The 21830-nt window shown below is 43.3% G+C and overlaps 1 protein-coding gene across 1 annotated transcript in view; it reads right to left on the bottom strand.

The window, feature by feature from the left end:
• Positions 1–21830, bottom strand: part of crot (carnitine O-octanoyltransferase) — a 95030-nt gene that overhangs the window by 37929 nt on the left and 35271 nt on the right. Inside the window, exons 3-7 of the mRNA XM_070881340.1 lie at positions 21172–21296; positions 19111–19292; positions 9843–9967; positions 8380–8488; positions 5518–5611 (exon numbers count right to left, since the gene is read on the bottom strand). Coding sequence (XP_070737441.1) covers positions 5518–5611; positions 8380–8488; positions 9843–9967; positions 19111–19292; positions 21172–21296 — 635 coding nt within the window. The remainder of the gene's footprint in view (positions 1–5517; positions 5612–8379; positions 8489–9842; positions 9968–19110; positions 19293–21171; positions 21297–21830) is intronic.

The following is a 21830-nucleotide window of genomic DNA, read 5'->3' as shown; positions in this document are numbered from 1 at the left end:
TTTGCATCAGAATCACAGATTATAAATTTAAAGGAATTATTTATCCAACTGCTTTCTATTATTGCCCTGTGCTATGAAGCCAAAATCGGTAATTTATGTAATCCAAAGGATATGGAAAAGTGCTTGTAAATGGCATGAGCGGCAGCTACACAGGCCGATAGGGCTAATGATGTCCTTCTGTGCTGTTAAATTCTGTGATTTCCAACAGATAGAATACAAAAGGAATTGGTCTAAATCCGTTTCAGTCCATTGTGTAAACATTAGGAGAGTGCCTTCAATTTGTGCTAGGCCTCAGGGTTTATATTTGGAATGATCAATTCTAAACACAATTTCTGCATAGCTTCAAATCACATTAAACCAGGCTCAGATGAACAGTGTGGAAGGAAGAGGGCGGAAATACACTTAATTTTGGCTCTGTCATTTGATTCCTTCAAAGGTAACAGTTATTTCTCATTGTGCTTTCTTCTCAGACCGCCACGACTGTAATTACAGAGGGGAGTTCGTGAGGCAGTCGGAGAGGCGAGAGATCGAGGAGCAACGTCCAGAGGCCTATAAAGGCCAGCAGGGAGTTCATAAGGCAGTCGGAGAGGTGGGAGATCGATAAGCAACGTCGGGAGGCCTATAAAGGCCAGCTGCAGCAGGGTGAGACGGCAAAAAAAAGTAGAAAGAAATCAAAAGGTGATGTCACAGCCAAGGGGGTAAGTGATTGGCAAGTAATTTTTCTTTTTCTTTATCAGTAAGTAACCTTTTAGCATTGTTCTTGCCAAATTAAGTTTATCTAAGGGTTGAGTCATGGCAGGAGAGCTCGGACACGTGTTATGCTCCTCCTGTACTATGTGGGAAGTGAGGGACACTTCTAGTGTCCCTGACGACTCAGTGTGCGGGAAGTGCATCCGCCTGCAGCTTCTGACAGACCGCATTGCGGCACTGGAACTGCGGGTGGATTCACTCTGGAGCATCCATGATGCTGAGAATGACGTGAATAGCATGTTTAGTGAATTGGTCTTACCGCAGGTAAAGGGTACACAGTCAGATAGGGGATGGGTGACCAACAGGAAGAGCAGTGCAAGGAAGGTAGTGCAGGGGTCCTCTGCGGTCATCCCCCTGCAAAACAAATACACCACTTTGGGTACTGTTGGGCGGGATGACTCATCAGGGGAGGGCAGCAGCAGCCAAGTTCATGGCACCATGGGTGGCTCTGCTGCACAGGAGGGCAGGAAAAAGAATGGGAGAGCTATAGTGATAGGGGATTCAATTGTAAGGGGATTAGACAGACGTTTCTGCGGCCGCAACCGAAACTCCAGGATGGTATGTTGCCTCCCTGGTGCAAGGATCAAGGATGTCTCAGAGCGGGTTCAGGGCATTCTGAAAAGGGAGGGTGAACAGCCAGTTGTCGTGCATGTAGGTACCATCGATATAGGTGAAAACGGGATGAGGGCTACAAGACGAATTTAGGGAGCTTGGAGCTAAATTAAAAAGTAGGACCTCAAAAGTAGTAATCTCAGGATTGCTACCAGTGCCACGTGCTAGTCAGAGTAGGAATCATAGGATAGCACAGATGAATACATGGCTTGAGGAGTGGTGCAGCAGGGAGGGATGCAAATTCCTGGGACATTGGAACCGGTTCTGGGGGAGGTGGGACCAGTACAAACCGGATAGTCTGCACCTGGGCAGGACCGGAACCAATGTCCTCGGGGGATTGTTTGCTAGTGCTGTTGGGGAGGAGTTAAACTAATATGGCAGGGGGATGGGAACCGATGTAGGGAGACAGAGGGAAGTAGAATGGGGGGCAGAAGCAAAAGATAGAAAGAAGAAAAGTAAAAGTGGAGGGCAGAGAAACCTAAGGCAAAAAGCAAAAAGGGTCATATTACAGCAAAATTCTAAAGTGGCAAGGTGTGTTAGAAAGACAAGCCTGAAGACTCTGTGCCTCAATGCGAGGAGTATTCGGAATAAGGTGGACGAATTAACTGCGCAGATAGCAGTTAACGGGTATGATGTAATTGGCATCACGGAGACATGGCTCCAGGGTGACCAAGGCTGGGAACACAACATCCAGGGGTATTCAACATTTAGGAAGGATAGACAGAAAGGAAAAGGAGGCGGGGTGGCATTGCTGGTTAAAGAGGAAATCAATGCAATAGTAAGAAAGGACATTAGCTTGGATAATGTGGAATCGGTATGGGTGGAGCTATGGAATACCAAAGGGCAGAAATCGCTAGTGGGAGTTGTGTACAGACCACCAAACAGTGGTAGTAAGGTTGGGGACAGCATCAAACAAAAAATTAGGGATGCATGCAATAAAGGTACAGCAGTTATCATGGGTGACTTTAATCCACATGTTGATTGGGCTAACCAAATTGGCAGCAATGCGGTGGAGGAGGTTTTCCTGGCATGAATTAGGGATGGTTTTCTAGACCAATATGTCGTGGAACCAACTTGGGAACTGGCCATCCTAGACTGGGTGATGTGTAATGAGAAGGGATTAATTAGCAATCTAGTTGTGCGAGGCCCCTTGGGGAAGAGTGACCAGAATCCTTCATTAAGATGGAGAGTGATGCAGTTAATTCAGAAACTAGGGTCCTGAACTTAAGGAAAGGTAACTTTGATGGTTTGAAGCGTGAATTGGCTAGAATAGACTGGCAAATGATACTTAAAGGGTTGACGGTGGATAGGCAATGGCAAACATTTGAAGATCACATGGATGAACTTCAGCAATTGTACATCCCTGTCTGGAGTAAAAATAAAACGGGGAAAGTGGCTCAACCGTGGCTAACAAGGGAAATTAAGGATAGTGTTAAATCCAAGGAAGAGGCATATAAATTGGCCAGAAAAAGCAGCAAACCTGAGAACTGGGAGAAATTTAGAATTCAGCAGAGGAGGACAAAGGGTTTAATTAAGAGGGGGAAAATAGAGTACGAGAAGAAGCTTGCCAGGAACATAAAAACTGACTGCAAAAGCTTCTATAGATATGTGAAGAGAAAAAGATTAGTGAAGACAAACGTAGGGCCCTTGCAGTCGGATTCAGGCAAATTTATAATGGGGAACAAAGAAATGGCAGACCAATTGAACAAATATTTTGGTTCTGTCTTCACGAAGAATGACACAAATAACCTTCCGTAAGTACTAGGGGACCGAAGGTCTAGTGAGGAGGAGGAACTAAAGGATATCCTTATTAAGTGGGAAATTGTGTTAGGGAAATTGATGGGATTGAAGGCCGATAAATCCCTGGGGCCTGATAGTCTGCATCCCAGAGTACTTAAGGAAATGACCCTAGAAATAGTGGATGCATTGGTGATCATTTTCCAACTGTCTATCGACTCTGGATCAATTCCTATGGACTGGAGGGAAGCTAATGTAACACCACTTTTTAAAAAGGAAGGGAGAGAGAAAATTAGGAATTATAGACCGGTTAGCCTGACATCAGTAGTAGGTAAAATATTGGAATCAATTATTAAGGATGAAATAGCAGCGCATTTGGAAAGCAGTGACGGGATCGGTCCAAGTCAGCATGGATTTATGAAGGGGAAATCATGCTTGACAAATCTTCTGGAATTTTTTGGAGGATGTAACTAGTAGAGTGGACAAGGGAGAACCATTGGATGTGGTGTATTTGGACTTTTAAAAGGCTTTTGACAAGGTCCCACACAAGAGATTGGTGTGCAAAATCAAAGCACATGGTATTGGGGGTAATATATTAACGTGGATAGAGAACTGGTTGGCAGACAGGAAGCAGAGAGTCGGGATACGGGTCCTTTTCAGAATGGCAGGCAGTGACTCGTGGAGTGCCGCAGGACTCAGTGCTGGGACCCCAGCTCTTTACAATATACATCAATGATTTGGATGAAGGAATTGAGTGTAATATCTCCAAGTTTGCAGATGACACTAAACTGGGTGGCGGTGTGAGCTGTGAGGGGGACGCTAGGAGGCTGAAGGGTGACTTGGACAGGTTAGGTGAGTGGGCAAATGCATGGCAGATGGTGTATAATGTGGATAAATTTGAGGTTATCCACTTTGGGGCAAAAACGCGAAGACAGATTATCTGAATGGCGGCAGATTAGGAAAAGGGGAGGTGCAACGAGACCTGCATGTCATGGACCATCAGTCATTGAAAGTTGGCATACAGGTACAGCATGCAGTGAAGAAGGCAAATGGTATGTTGGCCTGCATAGCTTGGAGATTTGAGTATAGGAGCAGGGAGGTCTTACTGCAGCTGTACAGGGCCTTAGTGAGGCCTCACCTGGAATATTGTGTTCAGTTTTGATCTCCTAATCTGAGGAAGGATGTTCTTGCTATTGAGGGAATGCAGCAAAGGTTCACCAGATTGATTCCCGGGATGGCTGGACTGACATATGAGGAGAGAGTGGATCAACTGGGCCTTTATACATTGGAGTTTAGAAGGATGAGAGGGGATCTCATAGAAACATATAAGATTCTGACGGGACGGGACAGGTTAGATGCGGGTAGAATGTCCCCGATGTTGGGGACGTCCAGAACCAGGGGACACAGTCTTAGGATAAGGGGTCGGCCATTTAGGACTGAGATGAGGAGAAACTTCTTCACTCAGAGTTGTGAACCTGTGGAATTCCCTGCCGCAGAGAGTTGTTGATGTCAGCTCATTGGATATATTCAAGAGGGAGTTAGATATGGCCCTTACGGCTAAGGGGATCAAGAGGTATGGAGAGAAATCAGGAAAGGGATACTGAGGGAATGATCAGCCATGATCTTATTGAATGGTGGTGCAGGTTCGAAGGGCCAAATGGCCTACTCCTGCACCTATTTTCTATGTTCCTATGCTACAGAGCATGAGTTGCAAAGTTTCAGAAATTTATCTCGTGCGATTACTGAAAGGTGAAGCAGTACTAATGGTAAATATTGAAGTTGGGACCTAAAGCTAATTTCAATATTTACCATTAGAGCTGCTTCACCTTTGTGACTAGATTCTCCAGTGAAATTGCTAAATGTTGTAACATTTTTGTACGTACTATAGAAAAAAAAGTGAAAACCAGTACATCCAAGCACTAAAACAGTACATAATTTACAGAAGGGGTACAGTAGCTTAGTGGTTGTGGCACTGGATTAAATACCCAGAGGTAATTTGTAGGATAGCACCAGAATAATCAGCAGGAAAACTGCTGGGTTTATTTTGTGCTTAAAACCCATCTAGTTCATAGATGTCCTTCAGGCAAGGGAGCCTACTGGTCCATGGTTGACTCTTAATGCTCTCTGAAGCTGGACTAGCAAACTAGGGAGCCAAGGATGAGCAATAAAAGCAGCCTTACCAGCATCTCCCATATCCCAAGAACAAGTTAAAAAAATTTGTTGTTGATTTATCTTTTAAAGAGGTTGATATGTAAGATGTAGATGTTTTCAGGGAGATTCACGATTCCAGCTGCAAGTTAAAGGTATACATATTGTAATATTGGGCTATAAGCCAAATACTGTATCCCCCAATCTGTTTATCTCTGAAAGAAGTTAGTTTTACTGTTACCAACAATAACTGAAATCTGCACAACTTACTTTTGCCCAGTGCGTTCTTTCTTCAGCAGTTAATGCTGACACACCAGGTCCTTCAGGTTCATTGTTACATCTTTCCCTGATGTAGGTCAGTTGTCTACACGGACAAGATAAGAACGAGCAGGAGATGCCAATAGTTATCTTATACAACCCAGCTACCATATAGAACTTCAAACATTCAGCTCAATTAAATATTTTAATGGCATAATCTGACATAGTATAGATTATAAAGTAACAATTGTGAAGCAGTATGGAAGACAGCTCAATACTGCATCAGGAAAGCTTGAGCAAATTTAGTTGCCGTTGACACAAGTTTACTTCCTCTGCTGAGCTCCTATCTCACCTGCACAGCTGCAGAGAGATGCTGAGTGTAGGGGTGGGGGGGGAGAGAAAGAAGGGCAGAGATAAGAGGATTGGGTTCCAATGAAACACTTTCAATTGTTTCCTGGTAGTCAGCTAAGAGAAGGATGGAGAGTGATATTGGCAGGCCACAAATACATAGCCGAGAGGGGAAGGGCGGGGGGGGAAGATTACCAGTAAGCAAGGGAGGATAAAAAGCTGCATTCATTCATGTGAGAGTGATTATCCCCAGTTTCACTGCCATTTTATTTTATCATTTAAAAATATGAAAGTTGTAAATATTCAAATATGTTGTTGAGAGCTGCCTTAAAGGGATATGGGAACATGATGAGTAACTAGGATTAAGCTTATTTTCTCACGTGGAAGGTAAATGCTGACAGACTGATTATGCCATATGGCCTGTTTCCATGTTGTAACTTCTATGTATTTCTATGTACTTTTTATTGACTTGCTGCTAAAATTTGATACATGATGGTCCATAATTTGCTGTCAAAATAACAGCGAGGCTACTGGCACTGTTTATATACCCGATTTGACATTGAATTCATCCATTCTAAATTACACGTCCTTCTCAGTCCTTGCGCTGTTCGTTTCACAATCCTTCAATCCGATTGGTTCAGGAGATACACAGTTGTTTGCCCTGTTCGCTCAGGTCCCAGATACCTTGTTTCCCTCGCTGCCCCGTTATCAGCTCATACTTTCAGCAACTTGCCACGCAAAAATTTTAAAACTTAATCATGCAAGGGCAAGTCTAAATAACAGCAGATGCCGTTAGCTGCCCCGTCACGGCAAATTATGGGCCATTTAACCATCATCATCATAGGCAGTCCCTCGAAATTGAGGAAGACTTGCTTCCACTCTAAAAGTGAGTTCTCAGGTGGCTGTACAGTCCACTATGGGAATTACAGTCTCTGTAACAAGTGGGGCAGACAGCGGTTGAAGGAAAGGGTGGGTGGGGAGCCTGGTTTGCCACACGCTCCTTCCGCTGTCTGCGTTTGGTTTCTGCTTGCTCTCTGCGACGAGGCTCGAGGTGCTCAGCACCCTCCCGGATGCTCTTCCTCCACTTTGGGCGGTCTTGGGCCAGGGATTCTCAGATGTTGGTGGGGATGTTACACTTTACCAAGGAGGCTGTGAGGGTATCCTTGAAGTGTTTCCTCTGCCCATCTGGGGCTCGCTTGCTATGTAGGAATCCCGAGTAAAGCACTTTGTTTAACACGAAATAGTCAACCTACACAATATTTTTAAAAATCAAAATACCAGATGCTTGAGCATTTTCACATAGCCTAGTTACTATGGGCCCAAGTTTCCACATGATTTGCGCCTGATTTTTAGGAGCAACTGGTGGAGAATGGACTATCTTAGAAATCGCAATTCTCCACATTTTTTTTTCTGCAGTTCTAGTCAGGTAGAACAGTTCCACTTTGGAACAGAATTTTTTCTTCAAAAGGGGGCGTGTCCAGCCACTGACACCCGAGTTCAAAGTTTCCACAGTGAAAACGTACTCCAAACTAACTTAGAATAGAGCAAGTGAAGATTTTTGTAGAACTGAAAAAACCTTGTCTACACATTAAAAAATCAGGCGCAGGTTACAAATTAGGCGTCCAGAACGAGGTGGTGCGGGGGGGGGGGGGGGGGGAGGGAAGTCATTAAATTCTATAATAAATCCTTATTTATACTTCTACAAATATTATACAAATAAATCCAACCTGAATAAACATTTATAAGCAAAGAAAAGATTAAATAATCCATCTTCCTACCTGTGTGAATGTGCTTCAGCCAGGGAGAATGGTGCAGACGTTTGTTCCCGCGGGGGGGGGGGGGGGGGGGGGGGGGGGGGAGAAAGCCAGCCGTTCGTTTCCGCGGGGGGGGGGGGGGGGGGGGGGGGGGGGGGGGGGGCCGTTTGTTCCCGACAGCGGGCGGGGAGGAGGAGAGAAACGGCTGCCTCAACTTTGAGGCTTCCTGCAGCCTTCTCACTGCTGCAAGAAGCCTCAGTGCTGATGTGCTGATGGCAATGTGCTTTTCTTAAAAAATGTTCAAAAATTAAACAGCTACAAAGAACTACAAAAATGGCCGAGTGCCAATGTTTCCTTCACACTGCGCGTGCGCGAACGCTCCAACGCGCACCGTTGCCGGCAGGAAAAAAACTAATTTAAATGGTACCCGCCCCCTCCCACTTACAAAATCGGCGCGAGTGTAGGCTCCGCCCCCCTGGGCGCCGCGCCAAGCAGACAAGGAGCTGCAGGGCGCTCCAGAATCGCGTGTTTTTTTTTCCGGCGCCATTTTAGGCGCGAAAAACGGGTGCCCAACTCGGAGGGGCGCCCGTTTTTTATCGTGTGGAAACTTGGGCCCATTGCAACAGTATGCCTTTGTTATGGATCTTTCAATATCTTTCTTCTGAGCATTAACCTTGCGTGCTTGACATGCACAGTTTAACAGACAAGTTTAAAAAGTTGAAAGGACCGTTAAGCTGCATCTACAGTGTAGTAAGAAAAAGCAAATAAAAACCTGCAAAGCTCTGGTGGGGTTAGGATTTGATGTTCATAAACGGTATCAAAAACAAATGCTCGCCCACGACAAAGGACCACTAAATGGGAGGGGCACGGTCCTTCAGCTTCTACAGAGAGATTGAAAGGAACATTTTAAGCATGTTATTATTTAACTCATATTAAAAAGCATCAAGAAATAAGTATGACTGCTTTCATAAAAGCAACAATCCACAGCTAGAAACTTAAACATGTAAATACAATTTAGAAGAACTGTGAACGTGCCAAGAGCTTGCTTATGCACAGTTGCCTCAGTGTTGCTGCCATGAACCCTTTCCTGCAATATGAACTGGAATCATTGAATTTTGTAGTGCAGAAGGATACCGTTGGACCTTTCTCTCATCCATGAAAGAGGTATCCATTTAATCCCAATATCTGCCCTTTCCCCATTCCCTTTTAAATGTGTCTTTTTCAAATAATTACCCATCCAATGTTCTAGCAATGCTTTGCATTAAAAAGACAAATTCAGAGCACCCGATGTAACACACCATGGAACTATTTCCATTAGAATATAAAATTAGCTTTATTATATCTGGCTCACACTGCCGGTAACAACTTTTCAAAGTTGGATTCCGGTCCATCTCCCATGCTTTCTCTAGTTTCTTCTTACTGCCAATCTTTGCGTCGGGCTGATCACCCTGTTGAGTTGTCTGCCTCCCTGTTGAAACGCTCTAGAAGCCTTGAATCTTTTATAAATAACTGATATTCAAAAAATCCACCATTTACTAAAGCTTTGTTTCGGACCACAGGTGACTGATCTGGCCAGGATTTTTTCTGCTTTGGTGGATACTGAGTGTAAAGTTTGTGCCTGCTCAACTTCCCTACTGCTGGGGATGGGGAGGTGTTTGTGGAGTAATTGCAAGTTTGAAGTGTTCAGGAGGTTTGGGAGGTGGGAGGGGGCGGGGGTGGAGGAGGAATCCAGGTAGGTTTGTGCCACTTTGTTATCCAATATGCTGCTTCTGAACAGTCTTTCATCTTCTCTCATGCTTCAGTGTGAGACAGATTGGCATTGTATGTACATAGCACTGGGGTTGTCATGACTACTGATCTGCAAAATTGCCTTCACAAAATTCATAGAGATCATCTGGCAGATTGCATTTGCGGTATTAACTTTAATTTTGCTCTGAAGTAACAGTTATGGAATTAATGCCACACATGTTGTTTTGCAGTCTGTTCATTTGTCGGTTCCTGCAATGCCACAATTGCATATATTTTCAGAACATAGCGCAAACGATTTTTGGAGGGTGTCATGTAACATTAGCTGATACCCCATTGTTCTCAGTTTGTCGTGTAATACATTCACAGTGCCACCTACAGGCACAGTACCTTTGGCATCCTGAGACCACTCGCTGTATTTATGTGAAGAATAGATAGAATCTGATCCTTACCTGTTTTTGCATTTGTTGCTTTTAACAAAATAGTTACCTGTCTTAAAGTAGCTGACAAGAGAATCTCTAGTTACTCCAGGTATTTTGCAGGTCCCGTACAGCATACGAAACTGGTCCATGTCTAATGGCACTTTACCAGCTTTATGTACAGCCAAGCACTCTCTAACAGAAAAAACAAAAATGAGGATTGTTGTTCTCACTTAGGGTGTCCATAAAACAATTGCAGTGACAAAAAGAAACTGTCATAAGACTTGGGTAGATGACACTAAAAACATCCCAATGGTGGATGTGGGACCTGATTAACTATTGTGGGACCTGATTAACTGGGACCTAATTAATTTATAATTATGGAGTAGCTGTGTGCTGTGTACGTGCTCACGAGCAATGGAAAAGGTTGCAGCGTGGTTGGGGCCAAAGCACAGTCACAGGGTTAAGCGCTGTTCCGACCAGATAACAGGAACATGCTGCGAAACAGTGAACAGCAGGAGGAAGTGGCATGATGTGGTAAGCACATCATGATCGAGGCGATTGCTATCTGCAATGGGCAGTTGGGTCATAACCAGCGGCCAGTCCGGAGTCGACAAACTGACCTCAGTAACAGCAGGGGGGCCAATCAGGGAATGGGAAGACCCCACGTTCGTGACTATAACTGAAGCTGCAACACGCGGTAGAGTGCGCTTTATTCTTAGTAACTGCAAGATGTAACTGAATGTAACTGAGCCAATAAAGTTTGCCTGGATACTACCACCGGACTCACCGGTGATTGGTGAGTAGTTTTTCTCTTTTTCTCTTTTCTTTTTCTCTTCTATAACAGTGAGTAACTTTTAACATTGTTGTTGCCAATTTAAGTGTATCCAAGGGTTAAGTCATGGCAGGAGAGCTCGGTCGGGTGTTATGCTCCTCCTGTACCATGTGGGAACTCAAGGACGACACCAGTGTCCCTGACGACTATATCTGCAGGAAGTGTATCCACCTCAGGCTCCTGACGGTCCGCGTTGCGGAGTTGGAGCTGAGGGTGGATTCACTCTGGAGCATCCACGATGCTGAAAATGACGATTAGTCTATTCCTGCACTAAAAAAAATATTTGAATTAGACAATTATTTGAATGAAAAAACACAAATCAGCAGTTGGGAATTTAGTACTAAAAAAATTGTTGAATTATCAGATAATTTGAATGAAGCAAGTTTGAATTATAAGGCGTGGACATTACTTGGATGACGTTCGTTGGTCTTACTGCAGGAGAAGGGTCCACAGCCAGCTAGGGAATGGAAGACCAGCAGGAAGAGTAGTGCAAGGAAGGTAGTGCAGGAGTCCCCTGTGGTCATCCCCCTGCAAAACAGATACACTGCTTTGGGTACTGTTGAGGGGGATGACTCATCAGGGGAGGGCAGCAGCAGCCAAGTTCATGGCACCGTGGCTGGCTCTGTTGCACAGGAGGGCAGGAAAAAGAGTGGGAGAGCGATAGTGATAGGGGATTCAATTGTAAAGGGAATAGATAGGCGTTTCTGCGGCCGCAACCGAGACTCCAGGATGGTATGTTGCCTCCCTGGTGCAAGGGTCAAGGATGTCTCAGAGCGGGTGCAGGACATTCTAAAAAGGGAGGGAGATCAGCCAGTTGTCGTGGTGCACATTGGTACCAATGACATAGGTAAAAAAAGGGATGAGGTCCTACGAAACGAATTTAAGGAGCTAGGAGCTAAATTAAAAAGTAGGACCTCAAAAGTAGTAATCTCGGGATTGCTACCAGTGCCACGTGATAGTCAGTGTAGGAATCGCAGGATAGCGCAGATGAATACGTGGCTTGAGCAGTGGTGCAGCAGGGAGGGATTCAAATTCCTGGGGCATTGGAACCGGTTCTGGGGGAGGTGGGACCAGCACAAACCGGACGGTCTGCACCTGGGCAGGACCGGAACCAATGTCCTAGGGGGAGTGTTTGCTAGTGCTGTTGGGGAGGATTTAAACTAATATGGCAGGGGGATGGGAACCAATGCAGGGAGACAGAGGGAAACAAAAAGGAGGCAAAAGCAAAAGACAGAATGGAGATGAGGAAAAGTGGAGGGCAGAGAAACCCAAGGCAAAGAACAAAAAGGGCCACTGTACAGCAAAATTCTAAAAGGACAAAGGGTGTTAAAAAAACAAGCCTGAAGGCTTTGTGTCTTAATGCAAGGAGTATCCGCAATAAGGTGGATGAATTAACTGTGCAAATAGATGTTAACAAATATGATGTGATTGGGATTACGGAGACGTGGCTCCAGGATGATCAGGGCTGGGAACTCAACATCCAGGGGTATTCAACATTCAGGAAAGATAGAATAAAAGGAAAAGGAGGTGGGGTAGCATTGCTGGTTAAGGAGGAAATTAAGGCAATAGTTCAGAAGGACATTAGCTTGAATGATGTGGAATCTATATGGGTAGAGCTGCAGAATACCAAAGGGCAAAAAACGTTAGTGGGTGTTGTGTACAGACCTCCAAACAGTAGTAGTGATGTTGGGGAGGGCATCAAACAGGAAATTAGGGGTGCGTGCAATAAAGGTGCAGCAGTTATAATGGGTGACTTTAATATGCACATAGATTGGGTTAACCAAACTGGAAGCAATACGGTGGAGGAGGATTTCCTGGAGTGCATAAGGGATGGTTTTTTAGACCAATATGTCGAGGAACCAACTAGGGGGGAGGCCATTTTAGACTGGGTGTTGTGTAATGAGAGAGGATTAATTAGCAATCTCGTTGTGCGAGACCCCTTGGGGAAGAGTGACCATAATATGGTGGAATTCTGCATTAGGATGGAGAATGAAACAGTTAATTCAGAGACCATGGTCCAGAACTTAAAGAAGGGTAACTTTGAAGGTATGAGGCGTGAATTGGCTAGGATAGATTGGCGAATGATACTGAAGGGGTTGACTGTGGATGGGCAATGGCAGACATTTAGAGACCGCATGGATGAACTACAACAATTGTACATTCCTGTCTGGCGTAAAAATAAAAAAGGGAAGGTGGCTCAACCGTGGCTATCAAGGGAAATCAGGGATAGTATTAAAGCCAAGGAAGTGGCATACAAATTGGCCAGAAATAGCAGCGAACCCGGGGACTGGGAGAAATTTAGAACTCAGCAGAGGAGGACAAAGGGTTTGATTAGGGCAGGGAAAATGGAGTACGAGAAGAAGCTTGCAGGGAACATTAAGACGGATTGCAAAAGTTTCTATAGATATGTAAAGAGAAAAAGGTTAGTAAAGACAAATGTAGGTCCCCTGCAGTCAGAATCAGGGGAAATCATAACAGGGAACAAAGAAATGGCGGACCAATTGAACAAGTACTTTGGTTCGGTATTCACTGAGGAGGACACAAACAACCTTCCGGATATAAAAGGGGTCAGAGGGTCTGGTAAGGAGGAGGAACTGAGGGAAATCCTTATTAGTCGGGAAACTGTGTTGGGGAAATTGATGGGATTGAAGGCCGATAAATCCCCAGGGCCTGATGGACTGCATCCCAGAGTACTTAAGGAGGTGGCCTTGGAAATAGTGGATGCATTGACAACATTCCATTGACTCTGGATCAGTTCCTATGGAGTGGAGGGTAGCCAATGTAACCCCACTTTTTAAAAAAGGAGGAAGAGAGATAACAGGGAATTATAGACCGGTCAGCCTGACATCGGTAGTGGGTAAAATGATGGAATCAATTATTAAGGATGTCATAGCAGTGCATTTGGAAAGAGGTGACATGATGGGTCCAAGTCAGCATGGATTTGTGAAAGGGAAATCATGCTTCACAAATCTTCTGGAATTTTTTGAGGATGTTTCCAGTAGAGTGGACAAGGGAGAACCAGTTGATGTGGTATATTTGGACTTTCAGAAGGCTTTCGACAAGGTCCCACACAAGAGATTAATGTGCAAAGTTAAAGCACATGGGATTGGGGGTAGTGTGCTGACATGGATTGAGAACTGGTTGTCAGACAGGAAGCAAAGAGTCGGAGTACATGGGGACTTTTGAGAATGGCAGGCAGTGACTAGTGGGGTACCGCAAGGTTCTGTGCTGGGGCCCCAGCTGTTTACACTGTATATTAATGATTTAGACAAGGGGATTAAATGTAGTATCTCCAAATTTGCAGATGACACTAAGTTGGGTGGCAGTGTGAGCTGCGAGGAGGATGCTATGAGGCTGCAGAGTGACTTGGATAGGTTAGGTGAGTGGGCAAATGCATGGCAGATGAAGTATAATATGGATAAATGTGAGGTTATCCACTTTGGTGGTAAAAACAGAGAGACAGACTATTATCTGAATGGTGACAGATTAGGAAAAGGGGAGGTGCAACGAGACCTGGGTGTCATGGTACATCAGTCATTGAAGGTTGGCATGCAGGTACAGCAGGCGGTTAAGAAAGCAAATGGCATGTTGGCCTTCATAGCGAGGGGATTTGAGTACAGGGGCAGGGAGGTGTTGCTACAGTTGTACAGGGCCTTGGTGAGGCCACACCTGGAGTATTGTGTACAGTTTTGGTCTCCTAACCTGAGGAAGGACATTCTTGCTATTGAGGGAATGCAGCGAAGATTCACCAGACTGATTCCCGGCATGGCGGGACTGACCTATCAAGAAAGACTGGATCAACTGGGCTTGTATTCACTGGAGTTCAGAAGAATGAGAGGGGACCTCATAGAAACGTTTAAAATTCTGACGGGGTTAGACAGGTTAGATGCAGGAAGAATGTTCCCAATGTTGGGGAAGTCCAGAACCAGGGGACACAGTCTAAGGATAAGGGGTAAGCCATTTAGGACCGAGATGAGGAGGAATTTCTTCACCCAGAGAGTGGTGAACCTGTGGAATTCTCTACCACAGAAAGTTGTTGAGGCCAATTCACTAAATATATTCAAAAAGGAGTTAGATGAAGTCCTTACTACTAGGGGAATCAAGGGGGTATGGTGAGAAAGCAGGAATGGGGTACTGAAGTTGCATGTTCAGCCATGAACTCATTGAATGGCGGTGCAGGCTAGAAGGGCCGAATGGCCTACTCCTGCACCTATTTTCTATGTTTCTATGACTCGAGTCTCGTCAACTGCTCAGAATATAAGAGACCTTACAGAGGATAATCAAGGGGCTATAGGGAGGGAAAAACTTAATACAATCACTATCACGAATGAAGTAGTACTCGGTAGAATAATGGGACGATAGGCGGATAAATCCCCTGGACATGATGGCTTACATCCTTGGGTTTTAAGAGAAGTGGCTGCAGAGATAATTGCTGCATTGGTTGTAATCTACCAAAATTCCCTGGATTCTAGGTGGTTCCAGCGGATTGGAAAACTGCAAATGTAATGCCCCTATTTAAAAAAGGAGGCAGACAAAAAGCAGAAAACGATTGACCAGTTAACCTAACATCTGTCGTTGGGAAAATGCTGGAGTCCATCATTAAGGAAGCAGTAGCCGGGACATTTGGAAAAGCATGATTCAATCAAGCAGAGCCAGATGGTTTTATGAAAGGGAAATCATGTTTGACAAATTTGCTGGAGTTCTTTGAGGATGTAACGGGCAGGATAGATAAAGGGGAACCAGTGGCTGTGGTGTATTTGAATTTCCAGAAAGCATTTGATAAGGTCCACATAAGAGGATACTGCACAAGATAAAAGCTCACCGTGTTGGGGATAATATATTAGCATGGATAGAGGATTGACTAACAGAAAACAGAGTGTCGGGATAAATGGGTCATTTTCCAATTGGCAAACAGCGACTTCTTGTTTGCCGCAGGGATCGGTGCTGGTCCTCAACTATTTACAATCTATATTAGTGACTTGGATGAAGGGACCGAGTGTAATGTAGCCAAGTTTGCTGATGATACAAAGATGATTGGAAAAGCATGTTGTGAGGAGGACACAAAAGAAATCTGCAAAGGGATATAGATCGGCTAAGTGAGTGGGCAAACATTTGGCAGAAGGAGTATAATGTGGAAAAAATGTGAGGTTATCCATTTTAGAAGAAATAATAGAGAAGCAAATTATAATTTAAATGGAGAAAAATTGCAAAGTGCTGCAGTACAGAGGGACCTGGAGGTCCTTGTGCATGAAACACACAAAGTTAGTATGCAGGTACAGCAATCAGGAAGGCAAATGGAATGTTGGCCTTTATTGCAAGGGGGATGGAGTATAAAAGCAGAGGTCTTGCTACAACGGTACAGCTACAACTGGCTAACAGAAAGCAGAGAGTCGGGATAAATGGGTCCTTTTCGGGTTGGAAATCGGTGGTTAGTGGTGTGCCACAGGGATCGGTGCTGGGACCACAACTGTTTACAAGATACATAGATGACCTGGAAGAGGGGACAGAGTGTAGTGTAACAAAATTTGCAGATGACACAAAGATTAGTGGGAAAGCGGGTTGTGTAGAGGACACAGAGAGGCTGCAAAGAGATTTGGATAGGTTAAGCGAATGGGCTAAGGTTTGGCAGATGGAATACAATGTCGGAAAATGTGAGGTCATCCACCTTGGGAAAAAAAAAACAGTAAAAGGGAATATTATTTGAATGGGGAGAAATTACAACATGCTGCGGTGCAGAGGGACCTGGCGGTCCTTGTGCATGAATCCCAAAAAGTTAGTTTGCAGGTGCAGCAGGTAATCAGGAAGGCAAATGGAATGTTAGCCTTTATTGCGAGAGGGATGGAGTACAAAAACAGGGAGGTCCTGCTGCAACTGTACAGGGTATTGGTGAGGTCGCAACTGGAGTACTGCATGCAGTTTTGGTCACCTTACTTAAGGAAGGATATACTAGCTTTGGAGGAGATACATTCACTAGGCTGATTCCGGAGATGAGGGGGTTACCTTATGATGATAGATTGAGTAGACTGGGTCTTTACTCGTTGGAGTTCAGAAGGATGAGGGTGATCTTATAGAAACATTTAAAATAATGAAAGGGATAGACAAGATAGAGGCAGAGAGGTTGTACCCACTGGTCGGGGAGACTAGAACTAGGGGGCACAGCCTCAAAATACGGGGGAGCCAATTTAAAACTGAGGTGAGAAGGAATTTCTTCTCCCAGAGGGTTGTGAATCTGTGGAATTCTCTGCCCAGGGAAGCAGTTGAGGCTAGCTCATTGAATGTATTCAAATCACAGATAGATAGATTTTTAACCAATAAGGGAATTAAGGGTTATCGGGACCGGGCGGGTAAGTGGAGCTGAGTCCACGGCCAGATCAGCCATGATCTTGTTGAATGGCGGAGCAGGCTTGAGGGGCTAGGTGGCCTACTCCTGTTCCTAATTCTTGTTATGTTCTTATGTTCTTATGGTGAGGCCACACCTGGAGTACTGCATACAGTTTTGGTCTCCGTATTTAAGGAAGGATATACTTGCATTGGAGACTGTTCAGAGAAGATTCACTCGGTTGATTTTGGAGATGAGGGGGTCGACTTATGATGATAGGTTGAGCCTATACAGATTGGAGTTCAGAAGAATGAGAGGCGATCTTATTGAAACATAAGATAATGAGGGGGCTCGACTAAGGTGGATGCAGAGAGGATATTTCCAAATAGGGGAAACTAAAACCAGGGGACATGGTCTTAGAATACTGAGATGAGGAGGAATTTCTTCTCTCAGAGGGTTGTAAATCTATGGAATTCTCTGCCCCAGGAAGCTGTGGGGGCTGGGTCATTTAATACATTTAAGGCAGAGATAGACAGATTTTTGAGCGATAAGGGAGTAAAGGGTTGTGGGGAGCAGGCAGAGAAGTGAAGTTGAGTCTATGATCAGATCAGCCATGATCTTATTGAATGGCGGAGCAGGCTCAACAGGCCAAATGGCCTACTGCACCTATTTCTTGTCTTCTTATAAGGAATAATAAGGGGAAGAAGTCACTGGTTGACGTAGTCTATAGGCCCCCTAACAGTAGCTACACTGTTGGACGGAGTATAAATCAAAAAATAATGAAGGCTTTTAAAAAAAAATACGGCAATAATCATGAGCGATTTTAATCTTCATATTGATTAGACAAATCAAATTGGCCAAGGTAGCCTTGGGGAAGAGTTCATAGAGTGTATCCGGGATGGAGTCCTTGAACAATACATTGCAGAACCAATCAGGGAGCAGGCTATCTTAGATCTGGTACTGTGTAATGAGACAGGATTAATAAATGATGTCCTAGTAAAGGATTCTCTAAGAAAGAGTGATCATAGCATGGTTGAATTTCAAATTCAACTGGAGGGCGAGAAAGGTGGATCTCAAACCAGTGTCCTGATCTTAAATAAAGGAGACTACAAAGGTATGAAGGCAGTGTTGGCCAAAGTGGACTGCGAAAATAGAATAAAGTATGGGACAGTTGATGAGCAGTGGCGGACATTTAAGGAGCAATTTCATAACTCACAACAAAAATATATTCCAATAAGAAGGAAAGACTTTAAGAGACGGGATAAGCATCCATGACGAAGAAAATAAAGGATGGTATCAAATTGAAAACAATGGCACACAAAGTGGCCAAGATTAGTGGGAGGCCAAAGGATTGGGAAACTTCAAAAAACCAGCAAAGAACAACTAAAAAATATAATAGAGAGGGAAGATAGATTATGAAAGTAAACTAAGAAATATTTCTTATGTTCTTATAATAAACAATTTAAAATAAACTCATCCAACAGATCACCAGCATATGCTTGTGATGCCCAAATCAATATACACTTGTGCCATTTCACAAAAATAAAACATCCCACTTTATAATTTCCACATATATCAATTTTGTATCTAAACATATAATAGCTCCCCCCATATTTTGCCCTAGGATGGACATTTAACAAAAGATAAATGCCATTACTTAAAAATAAACTATTTTGAAATATTGAACTATTGTATTTTTAAACAAATCTAATGTAAACTATCCATTTATAATTTATGTAAAGCCTACAGATATTCAGAGCATAGTGCGTGGGACAGTGATCAGAATGAGATAAGTTGAATGAACTCTCACTAAATCTAATAAAGGCATTGAACATGCACCTTGTGTTTCAGGTGCAGAGAGTAGATATTATAATCTTTAGAACTATGAAACAGGACAGGTACAAATGGCAAAACTGAATCCAAATGAAGACCACCAAAATCCAAAAGGTTTAATTTGGATCCAATTTCTTCAAGCTTTTATCAGTAAAATTTCACAAGGTTTACACATCTGGGAAATGTTGCGAATTATTCTTGAAGCAGATTCCCCCAGCTACCCCAAAGGTTGTAGTTAAACTTTCTACTATCCTAGTAAACATCTCAGAAATGAGAATGGACATTATTTTCCTTATTTTTTTCAGTGCAAGTTGTGCTTTAAATTTTTCTCCTGCATATAATTCCTCTTACTTCCTAAGTAGATTCCAAAACTGCAACATGTGGAAGACAGCTATAGCAGATCGTTCGAGCTGCGTGCCTTCTTTCGGTGGCCAATAATGTTCTAAGTAGGGAGCAGGACCTCCAAAGTTTATGTTCAACATTGATGGCATTCGGACATCCAGATAGCCACTGCTCAACCACCATTCCTCAAGCTGATCAAAAGACAGAACAATAGTGGTCATATCCTTCAAAAATCTTCAAAAAAAGTAATAAATTCACTCAAGAAAGCAGCATCCAATATCAATTACACAGAAATGCTCTAAAACTGTACAGGCATCTAAAGGAACTTCGGAGCCTTTTATCCAGAAGACATATTTGATTTGTAAGTTCATCAAGTTATTGTACATAAAAGTACCAGTGCAAGATGTTAGTGCTTCCCATAGTCTTAAAGTCCATCTTGCATCACAGGCAAGGATTTCCCCAGAAAATGAGAAGTTAAATAATAATGCACCAAACTTTGGCAAATTGACTATTCTAATTAAACAACTACTTTCAATGTCATTTCAACACTTCTTACTCTGAGGTTTTGATTCTGAGTAAATAAAGGCGGCTTAAGACTTCTAGGTGAGGTCCCATAATTTGTGGTGACATAGATTTCAGGTTTGGGCTTAATACAAACAAACATCACTCGCCCCCGTCCAATAGAAGATGCGAAGATGGTATTGTGACCGCCATACAAAGCTTCCTTGTTGTGAAATTCCTGCAAAGTTTGAGGACAGCTGCAGTATCAGCACAGGTCTCTGACATCTTATTGTACTTACACTAACTTGCACCAATGACAATCTTGGCATGTGAAAAAGCAGGATTTGAAATAAGAACAGATTCCTAGAAGTTTGTGAAATAAAATATGCATGGCAGTGTGATGGTGCAGAGCAATGCCACAGGATGGAGGGACAGGCCTTCAATTTTCCACATTGAAAAATGTTGAGGAACAAAGGGACCTTGAAGTGCAGATCCACATATGCCTGAAGGTAGCAGGCCAGGTAGATAAGGTGGTTAAGAAGGCATATGGAATACTTGCCTTTATTAGTCGAGGCATGGAATAAAAGAGCAAGGACATTATGTTTGAACTGTATAAATCATTGGTTAGGCTGCAGCTGAAGTACTGTGTGCAGTTCTAGTCACCACATTACAGGAAAGATGTGATTGCACTGGAAAGGATGCAGAGGAGATTCAAAAGAATGTTGCCTGGACTGGAGAATTTTGGCTATGAGAAAAGATTGGAGATGCTGGGTCTGTTTTCTTTGGAACAGAGGAGGCTGAGGGGAGACCTGATTGAGGTGTATAAAATTATATGGGGCCTGGATAGAATGGATAGGAAGCACCTGTTTTCCTTGGCAGAGGGGTCATAGATTTAAAGTAATTGGAGAGAGGTATAGAGGAGATATGAGAGGAAATTTCTTTACCCAGAGGGTGGTGGGGCTCGGAAACTCACTGCTTAAAAAGGGTGGTAGAGGCAGAAACCCTCACCACATTTAAAACGTACTTGGATGTGCACTTGAAGTATAGCAAGCTACAACGTTATGGACCAAGAACTGGAGCGTGGGATTAGGCTGGATAGCTCTTGGTTGGCCAGCGCGGACACAATGGGCCGAAATGGCCTCCTTCCGTGCTGTAAATTTCTATACTTCTATGATATAGCTAAGTTCTTAATCACAACCATATCATTGAGGAGAGGAGTCGAGGGGAGGAAGAGTCATTACTCAGACTGGTCTCCCATGCTTCTTAGCATCCTTCTGGAAAAACATGGGCATAAACCTGGCAGGTAAGTCATCTTTTCAGATGTAGATGGTGCAAGGGGCTAGAAAGGAGAAAACAAAAAGGTGGAATGGACAGAAAATGCCCTTAAAAGACAATTACAGAACTATGCATGAATTAAAATAGAAAATGTTTCAAAAATGTAAGCAAAGCAACGACATTTAGATAAAAATCTGTAGACATCAGATAACCAATAAGTAAATTAGTTGAAGCCAGCCAACTACACTACTTCATTATTATATTAATACCAACAGCATCTATGCTCCTGCTTACCCAGTTTCTCCTAACTTTGGCCCTTTCCAGAAGCTTTTGATGCAGCTGTTTACCAATCCCTTGTCCAAATGTTTTAACAATTTCTGTACTTCTTTGAAGTTCTTCTTCATTCAAAAATGGTTTCACTAAAACAATTTTTAAAAAATTCAACTGTATAATTAAAACTAAACAATATCGACAAGGCTGCATAGTATAGACTGCAACAGGTATTCATTGATTTCACAGCATAACATTTAACACCCTTAAGAAATATGCAGCCATTTGCAACTGTAAACTTAGAGGTTGAAACCTGAAGGAGCTTTATTTATACTAAGCACTGTTTCTATCGATCAATTATGTCACAATATGGATGAAGATAGATATCTGGAGGAGGTAGTAATGATAGGATGGACATTTATACATGATGATCAGTATCTGGGCAGAATTCTTTGGGTTGCAGCAGTATTTAGTTGAGACACATAAATGTTAAAATAAAAGGATCAAAACTTAAGGCTGCAACACACCAGTTCTACAAATATAAATCAAAATGCAAGAGTGGAGAAATGAAGTAAGTCACTAGAACCCACAAACTGTACAACGGCCTGTGGCAATACCCCATTTTGTATGATCAGCCACTGTCTGTAAAATGAAGCAAAACTTGATCAAATTCAAGAATGTAC

This window comes from Pristiophorus japonicus, chromosome 5, assembly GCF_044704955.1.
Source record: "Pristiophorus japonicus isolate sPriJap1 chromosome 5, sPriJap1.hap1, whole genome shotgun sequence".
NCBI lineage: Eukaryota > Metazoa > Chordata > Chondrichthyes > Pristiophoridae > Pristiophorus > Pristiophorus japonicus.
Note: the sequence above shows the minus strand (reverse complement) of the source record. Positions and strands in the feature narration are given on the sequence as shown.